The 15,367-nt window shown below is 39.9% G+C and overlaps 1 protein-coding gene across 12 annotated transcripts in view; it reads left to right on the top strand.

Moving 5' to 3' along the window:
• Window positions 1-15,367, top strand: part of ROBO2 (roundabout guidance receptor 2) — a 1,226,656-nt gene that overhangs the window by 775,241 nt on the left and 436,048 nt on the right. For all 12 annotated transcript variants that reach the window (XM_038766056.1, XM_038766059.1, XM_038766055.1 and 9 more), the window contains one exon: window positions 12,659-12,985. In XM_038766056.1, the coding sequence (XP_038621984.1) occupies window positions 12,659-12,985 (327 nt within the window). The remainder of the gene's footprint in view (window positions 1-12,658; window positions 12,986-15,367) is intronic.

Below are 15,367 nucleotides of genomic sequence, written 5' to 3'. Positions count from 1 at the left end.
AATTGGCCAGAACATGACTACTTTGGTTTGACGGGCATGTGTTTGTAAACCAAGTAGGATGGGGCTGAGGTAAATGTCAGCAACTCTCTTTGTGCTAAACAGAAATCTCTTCACATTCCACGAAGTTTGCTTTCACATGGATGGACGGATGGTTGGCTGTTTGCTTAATTGCTTTTTCTACTTGACTTTTACATTTAATTTACCAATTGCAGCTTTACCAATGAGCAAAGCAGTGGTAATTTCCTATTGCTAATTTGTAGTAGAAGCTACTGTCTCTCAGTCGCATAATCCTGTGAGCTACTTTTCCCAGTGAAACAGAATGGTGTCATGTGATGTCATTTACATAGAACCTCTGTAGATTTCACACCTGAAAATATTAATTTTGGTATTTGTTAAGTAACTACTAGGTGCCAACGCTGAACTTAATACTGCAATAGATTCAAGATCATTAGGTCACAGTCTAAGAGAAAGAACACACATTGAATCCCCATTTTGCAGATGAGAGAACTGAGGCGCAGAAAAGTAAACTGACTTTCCCAAGGTCATACAGCAGGCAGGCAGCAGAACCAGAATTAGAACCCAGGCCCATACTTTTTCCACTCTACCAATCTGCTCGTCTTAGGTTGCTCAAGAGAGATGTTGACCCACACTTTTAAATTGAGATATTGTCAGGGACATCCTTGTAACCTTCCTGCTTTTAATGTAAAGAAATGAAGCAAAGGTGTCAAGGAAGTATCATGAAATACTTTTTAAGTAAGTGCCAACATGCCAATTCAGAGTGCTGGGCTCTGTTTCTGAACCCCAGGGCAGTCTGTCTAATCTTGATGGTGAAAGCTCAAGTGTACGCTTTTCTATTTGTATTCTAACTGGCCAAATAAGTGGAGAGAGCATTGATTGAGTGCTGGCATGGTGTGGTGGGGTGAACTGGCTGCTTGGGAAATACAGAATCATGAGTGACATGATACTTCGAGAGCTTAATGGGAGGCAGACACATAAAAATATTTTAAACTCCATCAAAACTATAAATACAAATGCGTGCTAAAGTTAGGTTTTTATCCCAGCTCTGCCGGATCTCTTCTGTGTGACCTTGGGTGAGTCACTAAACATCTCTGTGCCTTGGTTACTTCATCTTTAAAATGGGAATTAAGACTTTGAGCCCCATGTGGAAGAGAGACTGTGTCCAAGCTGATTTTCCGACATCTATCCTGGCACTTAATACAGCTCCTGACATAATAATAATAATAATAATTTTGGTATTTAAGTGCTATGTGCCAAGCACTGTTCTAAGAACTGGGTAGATACAAGGTAAACAGGTTTTCCCACAGGGAGCTCACAGTCTTAATCCCCATTTTACAGAGGAGGTAACTGAGAAACAAAGAAGTTAAGTGGTTGCCCAAAGTCACACAGCTGACAAGTAGTGGAGGCAGGATTAGAATTTATGCCCTTTGACTACTAAACCCATGCTCTTTCCACTGAGCCACGCTGCTTCTCAGTACATACAGTTAAGTGCTTAACAAATACCATTAAAAAAAATGTGGATCGGAGTCCTAGAGAATTAATCTGTGAAATTTTGTCTGGGTGTGGGATTTTAGGGGAGCATTTAGGAGAGAGAGATCTCCAAAGGATTATTGATATTTCACTTTAGGTAATGCCTAACTATGCTGATGATATGCCTTGGAATGGGATGTCAGTGATCTTGCAGATGAAAGGTTCGATAATGGGAGATGATGTCTGTAGAATTTCTAAGGAGCAGTAAGATTCAAAAGTCTCAAGTATGTATTTAAGGAGACAAAGGAGTCATCTTGTGGGATTTAAATAATTCTGTTTCTTAAGCCTCTTTCTACAAGAGAATTCAGTACCTGGTAGATATAAGGAGCATCATAATTTCCAGGATTCTTTTTCCAAATAAGCTTTTCCTCCCATGACCAGAAATACACAGGCTCTCAGGCCAATTTCTGTTCCTCACAATTTCTCATTGGGTAAAATTAGGATCCAGCAATTATCACATTTTGAGATTGAAAATGCTTTCCTAACTTCATTCTGGCTTCAAAACGTCTCCCAAAATACGGTTCCTTGGCCAGATTTTAACAGTGTGAAATGGGGCACTTTTTTGTTAGTTATGTTAACTTAAATCAGAGCTATGTCTCTTGAAGTATTTTTAGGTGGATTATGGCAGAAGCTCAGTGATGTGTTGGAGATTAATGTTGGCAACTTGTCCCCTGGGGACCAGTGATCAGTTTTGGTCTTCCCTAGGGTGGTGAAGAACATAAGGGACATTTATAGTGCTGTTGCAAAGCCAGGCTTGTTCCCTGGGGATTTTCCACATGGACTGCCACTCTGGCTGGCTGGGGCTTTCTTTAGTCTTCGATCTTAGAATGACACATTTGATCATTTCTCAATTTATCCACAAGAGACACAGCATTCCCTGGAACTTGTCCCTTCACAGCTGGCTGGGGAAATTCTGCATCCCCTAGAATATCAATCATAATTGGGAGGTCTTGAGGGTTGGAAGGGGGAGAGGAAAGATCCATTTTTTTCTGTCCATTTCTTCTCTCCCCATGGTGATAAGAATCTTTGCAGCTGCCCTGTTGCCTGTGGTCCTTGGGAATCCCCATTCCAATAGAAATATGTCTAAACCTGTGCTGCTGTAAGATATCCATATGGGTCTGACTCCAAGCCTTCGTTTACCCCAGAACCACCCCCAGGTTTTGGGGAAAGGATGTGCTCAACTGAACACCAAACTTGGGTAACTGGATGAAACACTTCTGGAAGTATGGTTGTAATAGTTTTCAGCCAGAAGCCAAAAATGATTTGATAAGAACTCATTGTTAGAATATTTCTACTGGTTATTAAGTGAATAATACTGGTTATTCTACTGGTTATTAATGCTGGTTATTTCTACTGGTTGATAAGTTAATGGGATAAATGCAGTGACTACAACAAGCTTGGCATTTACCAGTATAAATCCTAGAGTAACTGTTCCTGTGGCACATTCATTCATTCATTCAATCGTATTTGTATTACACATGTTAAAGTGAAGTCACTTAAGTCACACTAAAGGCTTTGTATGCAGCTTTGGATTCTTCTACCAGAAGGCAGGAATGATTATAATTACGGTACTTGCTAAGCCTATATTATATGCCACACACTGTATTAAGTGATGGGATAATTACATGATGATCAGGTTGGACACATTGGCCCTCATGGGAGTTGGTCTAAAGAGTAGGAGCCAGTAGGAGGTGGTAGGATTTAATGTCCATTTTACAGATGAGGAAACTGAGGCTCAGAGAAGTTAAGCTACTTGCCCAAGGTCACACAGCAGACAAGTGGGGGAGCCAGGGTTAGAACCCAGGTCCTCTGACTCACAGGCCCGTGGTCTTTGAGAGAAATGAGGGAAAATGAGAAGTATCAAATGCTAAAGGGATACAGACTGTAGTGTATAGACCACCCAGAGGGGAGGGTGAATAGGGGAAACGCGAAGGCACATCTCCTCCAAGAAGCCTTCCCTGGTTAAGCCCTCCTCTCTTCTCTCACTCCCTTCAGCATCCCCCTGATTCGCTCCCTTTATTCATCCTCCCTCCCCTCTCCACAATTCATATGTATATACCTGTAATTCATTTATTTACACTAATGTCTGTCTCCCCCTCTAGACTGTGAGCTTCTTGTGGGCAGGGAATGTTTCTGTTGTTGTATTGTACTCTCCCAGGCTCTTAGAAAAGTGCTTTGCATACATGAAGCACTCAATAAATATGATTAAATGAATGAATGATTGTAGAAGGGCTATTCTGGTGGGGGAGAGCTACATTTGTTTATATTATTGCCCTGAAGTCGTACTGAGCCTTCACCCAAAGGTGAATTTTTCCTACCCCTGCCCATATTCCTCTCCTTTTATCTTATTCTGATTTCATAGCTGAAACCTGGCAGGGAAAAACCCAAATAATCCTGAGTTTTGGGAGATCAGATGCAGTCAGGTATCTGTTTCTGTTCAGCTCTGAGGTCAAAGGTCTATTCTAGGTTCGGGGTAGGATATTCTTCTGGATTTAATATACAAAGCAGCATGGCATAGTGGAAAGAGCACATATCTGGGAGTCAGGATTTGGGTTCTGATTCCAGCTCTGCCACTTACCTGCTGCGTGACCTTGGGCAAATCACTTAAACTTCTCCATGCTTCAGTTTCCTCAACTGATAAAGATTCAATACTTGTTCTCCTTCCTACTTTGAGGGAGGAGGCCTCCATGTGGAAGGACTGTCTGACCTGATTAGCTTGTTTCTATACCAGCACTTAGGACTGTGTGAGAGAGAGAGAGAGAGAGAGAGAGAGAACTCTAGACCGTGAGCCCGCTGTTGGGTAGGGACCGTCTCTATATGTTGCCAACTTGTACTTCCCAAGCGCTTAGTACAGTGCTCTGCACACAGTAAGCTCTCAAATACGATTGAATGAATGAATGAACAGTGGTTGACACAAATAAGATCTTCACAGATTCCATAATTATCGTACCAAACTTCAGTGCAGAGCACACTTTCATTTGACTACATCTCCTTTATATGATTTGCCTGTCCCCAGCTCAAACCAGCATAGTATAATACACCGTCAGTTCCTTCCCCTTTCTGACTAGAATATAGTTTTGGGGGATGGAGTAAGGATATGTGAATAAGTGTTATATCGAGTTGATAAATAATGTGGGAAAGCTTAAGAAGGATAATCTTCATTGACTGCATATCTGATCAAGTTCTGAAAGGAAGAATGAGCAGATGGAAATGACATCCCTCTTAACTTTGCTTGATTTGTAAATGGGTCTCCAACTCTCAAGAAAGAAGGCCATTACTGAACATCTGAGATGTGCATATTGTAAATGAATACACCTCCTTTTAAAGGACCTATGTCACTTACAGTTTGAACTTCTTACTGTTCCATGGGAAACACCCTCTCTCTATTGACACCGACTCTTTCAAATGAAAAGAACACTCAGGATTTCCATTGCTGCAGTGATATTATCTTCGCATCATTTTGCTCAGACACAGAAGGCGCTCTTTGAAAGCAAATTTGAAAGTTGCCTTCAGCTCAGAAAGTCACTGTCTCTTGAGAGGGAAGTTTTGCAAGTCTCCAGGAACAGTAAAAGGCCTGGAATGAATGGGAAATAGTGTCTTTGAGATGAAGAGTACTCTGGCAATTAAAACAACTTTTGCTTCTTCCTCTTAGAATAGGATAGAATACAATTCTTGTTCCCACCATCGCTCTAACAAAGGCCACTACTGTTGAGGAAACAAATTTACTAATCTATTTAAGGAAAGAGCAGTATTGTTAGCCACTCATGTCAGCGAGTACCCAAAGTCTTTTTGAGAGCTTACTTTTTTTCCTAGGTTTAAGGGACGTTGGGCCATGATTACATGGAGTTATTTCTGTGGCTCATTCTTATTCAAATGTATTTTATCAGAGGAAAAATAAAGGAACAAATTCCCCTCTGCAATGTAGAGGTGAATACAAATAGGTCAGATACAAATGCATGTGCTGGGATATGATCAGGACTTTTTCTTCAACGAGTTAAACTGAGGAAGCTTACTTAAGTAGCCTAAGATAGTAAGATAATTGTAAATTTATCCTCTGGTGTTTCTTTGCACTTTTTCCTCCCAAAGGGAGAAGTGTAAAAGAGTACTGAGGTTATTTGAGGAAATCTGCATCAAGGGCAGCTTTTTCTAGCATTCAAATCATACTAGGTTTTAAGATCTGTGGACCAAGTATATTAATCTTTGCCCTGAAGTGTGGCTTTAAATAATTTTACTTAGATATTTTGGAGTCCTTCACAGAAATGCCAGGCTCTTTAATGGAGGATGAGACTTTGCAAACTACAATAGCAATTTCACTTAAAATATTTTACCATACAAGTAACTGACATTTCCTTTTGATAGTCACCTGATGTAAAATTAATTCCAGCAATCTTCTATGCAACATGTCATTTTTTCCTCGGGCTCGTGTTCATTCTGAAAGAAAAAAAAAGTCTTTTCAAGGCAGGGATTGAATTTGCTTGAATCCTTGATAAACTTACAATGCAAGATAGATGGCTTCTGGAGGTAAGAGAGGAAGAGCTCCCAAGTGCATTAGCTCCATTGTAAGTCTTTAAGAAGAAAGTTCTCCCTTAAAGCTGACCCAGTTCACTTCCAATGGAAACTCTTCTAAGGGATGGAACAAACATCAGTGGTCTTTTAGCACTGCCAAGATTTGCTAAAAACAGCAAAGTACAAATCTTACAAGTGAAATCTGCCCTAGAGCTTGAAGTTCCTGAATTGGCACACTCTTTAGTTGAGATTTATCTTTGTCTTGATTTTTCACATTATTCTCGCTTCAAACTCACAGGCTAATGACTAGATGTCCATTTCAGGAATGCAGTAGGTGCTGCTGTATTGTTTTCAGAATATAATTTCCAGACCCTGAAACCTAAATCCAAAATGTTATCACTCCATTAAAAGTTGGCAAGCTGCACAAAATAACTTACAGAATATTATTCCAAATCCAAATATACCCCTGAATGCTGTTCACATTATTTTTATTTTTATTATTGCACTAAGAAATGCAAATGTTTTCACATATCTATTTTGAATGGTCCATTTAGTTTTCATTTGCACACTAATATTTTTCTAGAGCCTTGCTTGTCTTGTCTTCTAGACTATGAGTCCACTGTTGGGTAGGGACCGTCTCTATAAGTTGCCAACTTGTACTTCCCAAGCGCTTAGTACAGTGCTCTGCACACAGTAAGCACTCAATAAATATGATTGATTGATTGTCTTATGCTGTGGAGTCATCCCTGACCCACAGGGATGCCCTGGACACATCTCTCCCAGAACATCCCACCTCCATCTGCAATCATTTTAGTAGTGTATCCGTTGAGTTTTCTTATGCACCTCATTTAGAATTTCCCCACAATTAAAATTGAATTTATTTGACACTATCATTTCATTTAATAGTTTTTTCTCCTGTTCTAGACCAAAAAGTCACCAAGAAGTCGGCCTTTGATCTTTCCTTCTTCTTAGACTGTGAGCCCCCTCTTGGACATGGACTGTGTTTGATAGACTACACTGTGTCTACCTCCATTATTTAGCACAGTTCTTGGACTTGTAGGCACTTAACAAATATAGCAGTTAATAATTAATCAGTTGTATTAGGTGCTTACTGTGTGCAGAGCACTGTCCTAAGCACTTGGGAGAGTTACAGTATAGCAGAATTGTTTGACATGTTCCCTGCACTCAGTGAGCTGACAGTCTAAAGGGAGACGGACATTAAAGTAGATAAATAAATTATGGATATGTACTTCGGTGCGGTGGAGCTGAGGGAGGAGTGAATAAAGGGTGCAAATTCAAGTGCCAAGGTGATGCAGAAGGGAGTTGGAAGAGAGGAAGTGAGGCTTAGTTAGGGAAGCCCTCTTGGACGAGATGAGCTTTCAATTAGGTTTTGAAAGTGGGGAGGGTGATCATCTCTCATATATGAAGAAGGAGGGCATTGCAGGCCAGGATATTTTTATTATTGCTTTATTATGACTATTATTACCAACAAAAATAATTTGATATTAGGAATGGGTGTGGGAAAACTTAGATTTTAGGCAAGGGACATAATTATAATGTGAAGCCTAATTAGATTGTGCAGCATATGATATTATGTTGTCTGTGGGAAATTTCTTCCTGAGAAACATAGTTTTAATTTAACAACTTTTTGTTTAGAGAGAAAATGATAAAATCAATGGAATAGCAGGCACTGTAAAATCAGTTTATTTCTTGGAATGTAAAAGATACTATTTCTCAAGGAAAGCATATTTCTGGTATATTTCTTTAATATGATTATAGAATTTTGTGAAGGCAGCTACAGTGTATAGGGTTTAAAATCAGTCACAATCCAAGGGATTATATTTCTCTTTTTTTTTTTCTCATTGAAAAGTACTCAGTTTTTAATTGGGTTAAAAATGCTTATAAAATATATTATACCCCTTGCCTGAAATTCTTTCAGGTCAGTATTAAGTAAAAAAGCCAGTATTTAATAAACATAAATTGTTTAAAGGCATATGGCACAAAATCACTTTCATTTTTGATAATTATGCAAGGATTCCGTGACATACAGTGGAGTAGATTCATTTGTAGCGTCCAACTCCTACAAATTGATCATTTTGATCAAGTATGTTTCCTTTAAATCCATTTATAATTTCAATTTGTTAGATTGTCAGGTAATTATTCCTTAATATGATAACAAATCTGTGGTCATAAATGGTAAAGTCACTTTTTTTTTTAAGGATTGGCTGTACCAGTAATCCAGAAATGAATGTATATATGTGGTGGGAGGTGAGACGGGGAGAGGGAAAGAGGGAAGGGAAGTAGGATAGGAGGCAAATAGGAAGAAGAAAGTGAATAAATGCTGTTGACTGCCTGACTTTTGTGGCATAAAGCCACCATTAATAATTGTCAAATCCTCCCCCAACTAAATATAGAACATGATTGAACAAAAACATTCCAGCTGTGTTGTATTCTTTGGAAGTGCTGATTAAGACTAGACTGTGCCCTTTTGAGCTCTCTCACTAAGAACAAATCTCTGCTGAATTAAGACATGATGATTTATATTTCAGGCCCAGAATACTTTCTGGGGACTATTTGGGATTTTTGAAAAAACATCTTCTACTCTCTCACTGAGGTGGACTATAATATAAATTTAGCAGGATGAATGCATCTACTTATATTGGATGGCATCTTATATTTGAATCTGAATTAGCATTCAGAATTATATACCTCACTCTGTATAGAAGAGGAGTATGATCATTGAAGTTCCTTTTGTGTAGTCTCTTAATTTGAGGAGATGTAGAATTATATGAAGGGAGTATGTCTTTGAAGAGGTCACTAAATGTCCCATATTGAGAATCTTGAGTTAAAGGAGAGGAGAGCTATGCCAAAGAAATATTTTTTTGGAAAGTGTTGAGCAACCTTCCTCAGAAAGAATCTTTCTGAAAAGAGTGGTTGAGGAACCTATCCTTGACAATGGTCATTTTAAATATTGGTACCCAAAAAGGAAACTAAAAAATGAATGTTAAAGAGTAAAATGAATTAAAATTTTGTGAAAATATTCACAGGTAATGGGGAGGGGATATCTTTCACCTCTGATGTATTCTATGGAAAGCAGGAGCAACATGGCCTAGTGGAAAGAGCATGTGGCAGGGAGTCAAAGGACCTGAGTTCTAATCCTGGCCCTGCCACTTGTCTGCTGTGTGTCCTTGGACAAATCACTTCACTTCTCTGTCTCAGTACCCTCATCTGTAAAGTGGGGATTCAATACCCATTCTCCCTCCTACTTAACTGTGAGCCCTATATGGGACTAGATTATCTTGTACCTACCCCAGTGCTTAGAACAATCCTTGGACATACTAAGGGCTTAACAAATACCACAATTATTTATTATTATAAAGAAGCTTATCCCTTCAGATTATAGCTTAAAAGTTTCCAATCAGTAGTATTTATTGAGCACCCTCAGTCTGAAATAATTATTTGAGACAGTACAATGGCATGTTGCCAATTTGTACTTCCCAAGTGCTTAGTACAGTGCTCTGCACACAGTAAGTGCTCAGTAAATATGATTGAATGATGAATTAGTAGGCATAATCCCTTCCCTCAAAGAGAATTAAAGTGTTCTTGTTTTGGTGAAACAAGAAACCCATTCATGGCCTTCCTATTAATTGTCATTCTACTCATGTTTGAAGTCTCCAGGTTGTGCCTTTGTTTTAGGGTACATTAAAATAAATCTTAAACTTAAAAGTAAGTAAATTCTATTGAAGAGTCCATGAAATACAGAATTAAGGGTTTTTAGCTATGTTGGAAGGAGGAAGCTGTCACTGTTTTACTTTGAAGAGGACACTTTGGGGAACCACTTTAGCCCATGGTTGAATTGCAGTGAGATTTCCAGAGAGCATTAGTAGTAAGGAATTAAATTAGGTTACTTCTGAAGGGAGGGGAGAGACTTTTTACCTCCAAATGTTGATGGACTTGCCATCTCCAATCACCTCCATGGAATTTTTAGTCACAAATGTTGTCTTAGAAACCCGGCTCCATTTTACCAATTTACTAGGTTGGTCATTTAGCATGGGGACTTTTGGAATCCAATCACCAAAAATGTAAGGATTAAAGACGATAGACATTTGCATGCTCAGGTAATGATTATTTTAAATTATTTCATTATAAATTGATGCAGCTTGGTAATGGAAGTAGACAATCCTCACAGCTAAGTAGTTCACTTTGGTTGAAGATGGTTGATGACCTTATTTTGTAGCTGTTATAAAATAGCTAACAGGAATAAAAGTACAGATCTATATTTCTCTTCAAATATAGTTCTAAATAGTTTTTGAAAGAGGAAAAGGAACTAGGAATCATTTTTTTCAGGTGGAAAAAAAATGGGAAATTAGCATATTTCATCCCTGGCAGCTGGGAAGGTACTAAGTGAGTTCAAGACCTAAAAGAGTGGTTTCAGACATTTCAAGAGAAACAAGAAGGTATCCTGACACTTCTTGCTCTATTACAAGCCTCTAAGAGCCTCAGTCTAAAATGCTTGGTTTGTCAAGTAAGACACATCCCCAGGAAAATATGTGCAATTTTGAATGGCATTAGAATTGAAACCTAGAAATTGTTTTTTTACTGAAATAAAATGAATTCTTGAAGTGCTATTTAATATGACAATCTACTCAACCAAAGAGCTCTCCAGTGTTAATAATCAAGGGTGACAAACCAACGTCTGTCCTGCTATAAAAACACAGTTGGGCAAAATCAGGACTGTGATGTGGGAATGTCAGTCTACACTGTGGTTCCTAGGTGATATTGAACTTTGGTGGGAATCTGGTATTACGTGGCATGTTGTCCATTGAAAATTAATTCCAGGAGATTTTCCTTCTGGAAATTTATTCTGCCCCTTCCCATTAGGGAAAGTCCTTGCGTTAGTGTTCCCTTAAAAAACATTCCATCACAAATCATGAAAGCACCTACTTCTTTATTCCAAGACCAGTTGAATGCAAATATCTATATTTTTATCAGTCGAGGCATTAATATCTTTTTGGACTCTGCAGACTCCCCATTTCCCCTCTCAGGGTCACATCTGGTGAGTTTCCAGTACGCTGCCAGTCTTAACTACAGGAGGGAGAGTCAAGCAGAGGCATACCCATTCCATTCCTAGCTTGGCAGTGGCATGGCAGAGAGTTAAGGGCGGAGACTCAAGTTTACTGTGTGGAAGGAGGCAGTGGCAAACCACTTCTGTATTTTTACCAAGTAAACTCTATGGACATACTACCAGAACTATTGCAGATGGAGGCAGGGCATTGTGGAAGAGCTGTGTCCTTGGTGTAGCTATGTGTCAGAGACAACTCGACAGTCTAAGACAAGAGGAGACCACCCCCATTATGGTAGTGAGATAGTAATCAATAGCATTTATGGAGCACAACTATGAGCAGAGCAATGTGCTATGTGCAAGAGAAGCTACAATAGAAGTAGTATACATGATCTCAGTCTTCCAAGAGTTTACAGTCTAGTTAGTGAAACAGGCACTTCAAGAAATAATAGAGTACAGAAAATATACATTCATCAATTCATAAATTCATTCAATAGTATTAATTGAGTGCTTACTGTGTGCAGAGCACTATACTAAGCACTTGGGAAGTACAAGTTTGCAACACATAGAGACGGTCCCTATCCAACAACGGGCTCACAGTCTAGAAGGGGGAGACAGACAACAAAACAAAACATGTGGACAGGTGTCAAGTAGTCAGAATAAATAGAAGTAAAGCTCGATGCACATCATTAACAAAATAAATAGAATAGTAAATATGTACAAGTAAAATAAATAGAGTAATAAATCTGTGCAAACATATGCAGGTGCTGTGGGGAGGGGAAGGAGGTAGGGCGGGGGGATGGGGAGGAGGAGAGGAAAAGGGGGGCTCAGTCTGGGAAGGCCTCCTGGAGGAGGTGGGCTCTCAGTAGGGCTTTGAAGGGAGGAAGAGAGCTAGCTTGGCATAAATGCTAACAGGGATTGGGACTAAGTTCCTAGGTGGTATAGAAGGGCCGAATTTTCAGTCAGATGTAAAGTGGGGAGATTAGAAACTGATCTGGGAAACGGGACAGACTGGAAGATGGAAGTTGCAAAGTTTGAGACTTTTTTGACTAAGCGTAGTCCTGCCTGGGGTACTGAAGACCGTTTGCACTCAGCAGTGATCAGTCAATAGCTTTTGCCAGAAAACCACGTCATGGTATTTGTTTCAAATGATCCTTTATTTTGTCTAAGCTATTTTGTGTAATTGAAGTCACTGTGTGGGGAGGGCAGTGGTTTTTAATATGTATGCAAAATAGTTATTTTTGACTAGCTAAATTCATTTGGTAGGGAATTATGCAAAGGTACATTTTGACTCAATAGACCATAACAGATAATTTGGAGTCACTGTAGTTAGTCTACCTTGGCAGTGAATACTTAGGGACTCCTAAATCCACAGGCCGAATGGCTGCTAGTTACCCATGTATGACCTATATGGGTGGATTTGACACTGCAGAAAATCTAGTAAATAAATGAGCGATGAACTATCACCGCCTGATGGTGACGGAGAACGGCACATAGGCGCAAGACCAAAATGACGTATATTTTCTTGTTCTCTCTTCCCAGGATCTCGTCTTCGCCAGGAAGATTTTCCACCTCGTATTGTTGAGCATCCCTCAGATGTTATTGTGTCGAAAGGAGAGCCAACAACTCTGAACTGCAAGGCCGAAGGCAGGCCTACACCCACTATTGAGTGGTATAAGGATGGAGAGCGGGTTGAGACGGACAAAGATGATCCCCGCTCCCACCGCATGCTGCTGCCTAGCGGATCTTTATTTTTCTTACGTATTGTGCATGGGCGCAGAAGCAAACCCGACGAAGGAAGCTACGTTTGTGTTGCAAGGAACTATCTTGGAGAGGCCGTGAGTCGCAACGCGTCCCTGGAAGTGGCATGTGAGTATTAAAAATTTTTTTTTCAAATTCCAGCAGCTTCTCTACATTTAGGTTTCATAAAGCAGCGGAGTCTCTTCCCAGCTGAAGAACAAACCGGTCATCGTTTCATTTTTCATTATCATTTTGGCCTTTTCCCACACAAATCTATTCTGTGGTCATGATGGAACAAAATATATATGCGTGTTTAGGCAATGAATACCTACAGTGGTTGAGGTATTCCACATTTTAATTATTCTTAAGCCTTGAGACTCTGTGAACTTTTCTGTGTTTTGTTTTATTTTGTGTCAAATGAGGACACTGGGACAACATCCGGAGTTGTGTGATTTTGCCTTTCCATTTTCTTCCAGTGACTATGAGAAAGAGTATGGGTTTATCTGTTGGGGGAGGGTGGTGGGGAAATGGGAGAAATGTGTAGGGTTAAAGCCCCCCCAACATTTTGGGACTCCCTACTACAAGTTCCAGAATTCTGTGGAATCTCCACTGAACATGTTCTGAGCATGCCCCAATGCGGACAAGATCAAAAGTTGCAGAGAATCATTGTAAGGTGAGCTAATCAGTTTTTCCAGCGCAGTCCATATTATTGATGAGCCTCTGTATAGTTGTGAAACATTGATTGCATTTAAAAAACGATAACAAAAATGGACTATCCTGGCTAACTTGGATATATTGGCAGCCTATGTCTAATTGAGGAATGGAGTTTAGAAAATTGAAATTCAAAGACCATAATGGAGTGCAGATTGTAGCAAATAACTCTGCTTTTCTGTTACTTTTTCGAAAGTATTAACGTTAGAAGTTTTAGCCCCATACTCAATGCAGGACTGATTTGCTGGTCTTGGTTTTGTGCTTGAAAGTGTACCTTCTCCCTTTGGAGGTAGAGGAAGAGCCCCCTGGTTTCTTTCAATACTCCAGCACTCTTTACCCCGTGCAGGCCAAAGAACTGAGTGTGATTTTTACCTCTTAAGAAAAGCTGTCAGAGAAAATCCCTATGGACCTCTATATACATCCCTTGGCATGGTGGAGTGGGCTCATTATGTGAACAGTATATGAAAATTGTTCTTGGACTCCACTGATTCTCTTTGTAAAATAACTCAATCATCACTGACGGATCACATGTATCTCTGAATACACATCAGACAGATATTATTGAATGCAATTGGTACTGATTGTTTCCCTTATGATAAGAAAGGAGATTGAAAATCAAATGGTTTAAGTTGAGAAGCTATGAGAAGCAGCGTGGCTCAGTGGAACGAGCACGGGCTTTGGAGTTAGAGGTCATTGGTTCAAATCCTGGCTCCGCCACTTGTCAGCTGTGTGACTTTGGGCAAGTCACTTAACTTCTCTGTGCCTCAGTTACCTCATCTGTAAAATGGGGATTAAGACTGTGAGCCCCCCGTGGGACAACCTGATCACCTTGTAACCTCCCCAGCGCTTAGAACAGTGATTTGCACATAGTAAGCACTTAATAAATGCCATTATTATTATTGTCTAGATATCCATTCTCAAATATGGATATCTATGCCAGTGCAAGAAAAGATGTGGCAAAAGTCATCAAAACCTTGGCCATATTTGGGCCTCACCCCATCCCCATCAGTGGATCCTGGAATAGATTGGGATTGCAGGTTGGGGGGCACTCAGTGCTGAAACAAGCCAACGGGAAGGTAGGTTTCCAAATTGTCCAAGTTGAGAAGCAGAATGGTTTAGTGGAAAGAGCCCGGACTTGGGAGTCAAAGGATGTGGATTCTAATCCCTGTTCCCGCCACTTGTCTGTTTGTGACTTTGGGCAAGTCACTTAACCTTTCTGTGCCTCAGTTACCTCATCTGTAAAATGGGGATTAAGACACTGAGCCCCACATGGGACAACCTGATTACCTTGTACCTACCCCAGCACTTAGAACAGTGCTTGGCACATAGTAACAGCTTAACAAATACTATTATTATTGTTATAACATAAATGAGCTGTACTTAATTTACAATGTCCATACGTGAGAATTGACTGAATTCTCATTTGCACTAGTTGGTAGTTGAATTTCACATTGCTGAATCCGTTTAGCAGTACACTGGGTCTAAATCATTTTCTCTGTGGGCCAGTCAAAGGGAGGATTGCTGCTTAAGCAGGGAAGCAGTGTTGCCTAGTGGAGAGACCTGAGAATCTGAAGGATCTGGGTTTTAATCCCGGCTCTGTCACTTGTCTTCTGAGGGTTCTTGAGCAGGTCACTTCACTTCTTTGCGCCTCAGTTACTCCAGATGTAAAATGGGGATTAAGACTGTGAGCCTGATGCGGGACAGGGATTGTTTCCATCTCAGTTACCTTGTATCTACCCAGTGTTGAGTATAGTGCCTGGTACATAGTAAGCCCTTAACAAATACCACAGTTATTATTCT

This window comes from Tachyglossus aculeatus, chromosome 24 (genome assembly GCF_015852505.1).
Source record: "Tachyglossus aculeatus isolate mTacAcu1 chromosome 24, mTacAcu1.pri, whole genome shotgun sequence".
Taxonomy (NCBI): Eukaryota; Metazoa; Chordata; class Mammalia; order Monotremata; family Tachyglossidae; genus Tachyglossus; species Tachyglossus aculeatus.
This window is presented reverse-complemented; position numbering and strand designations above follow the sequence as displayed.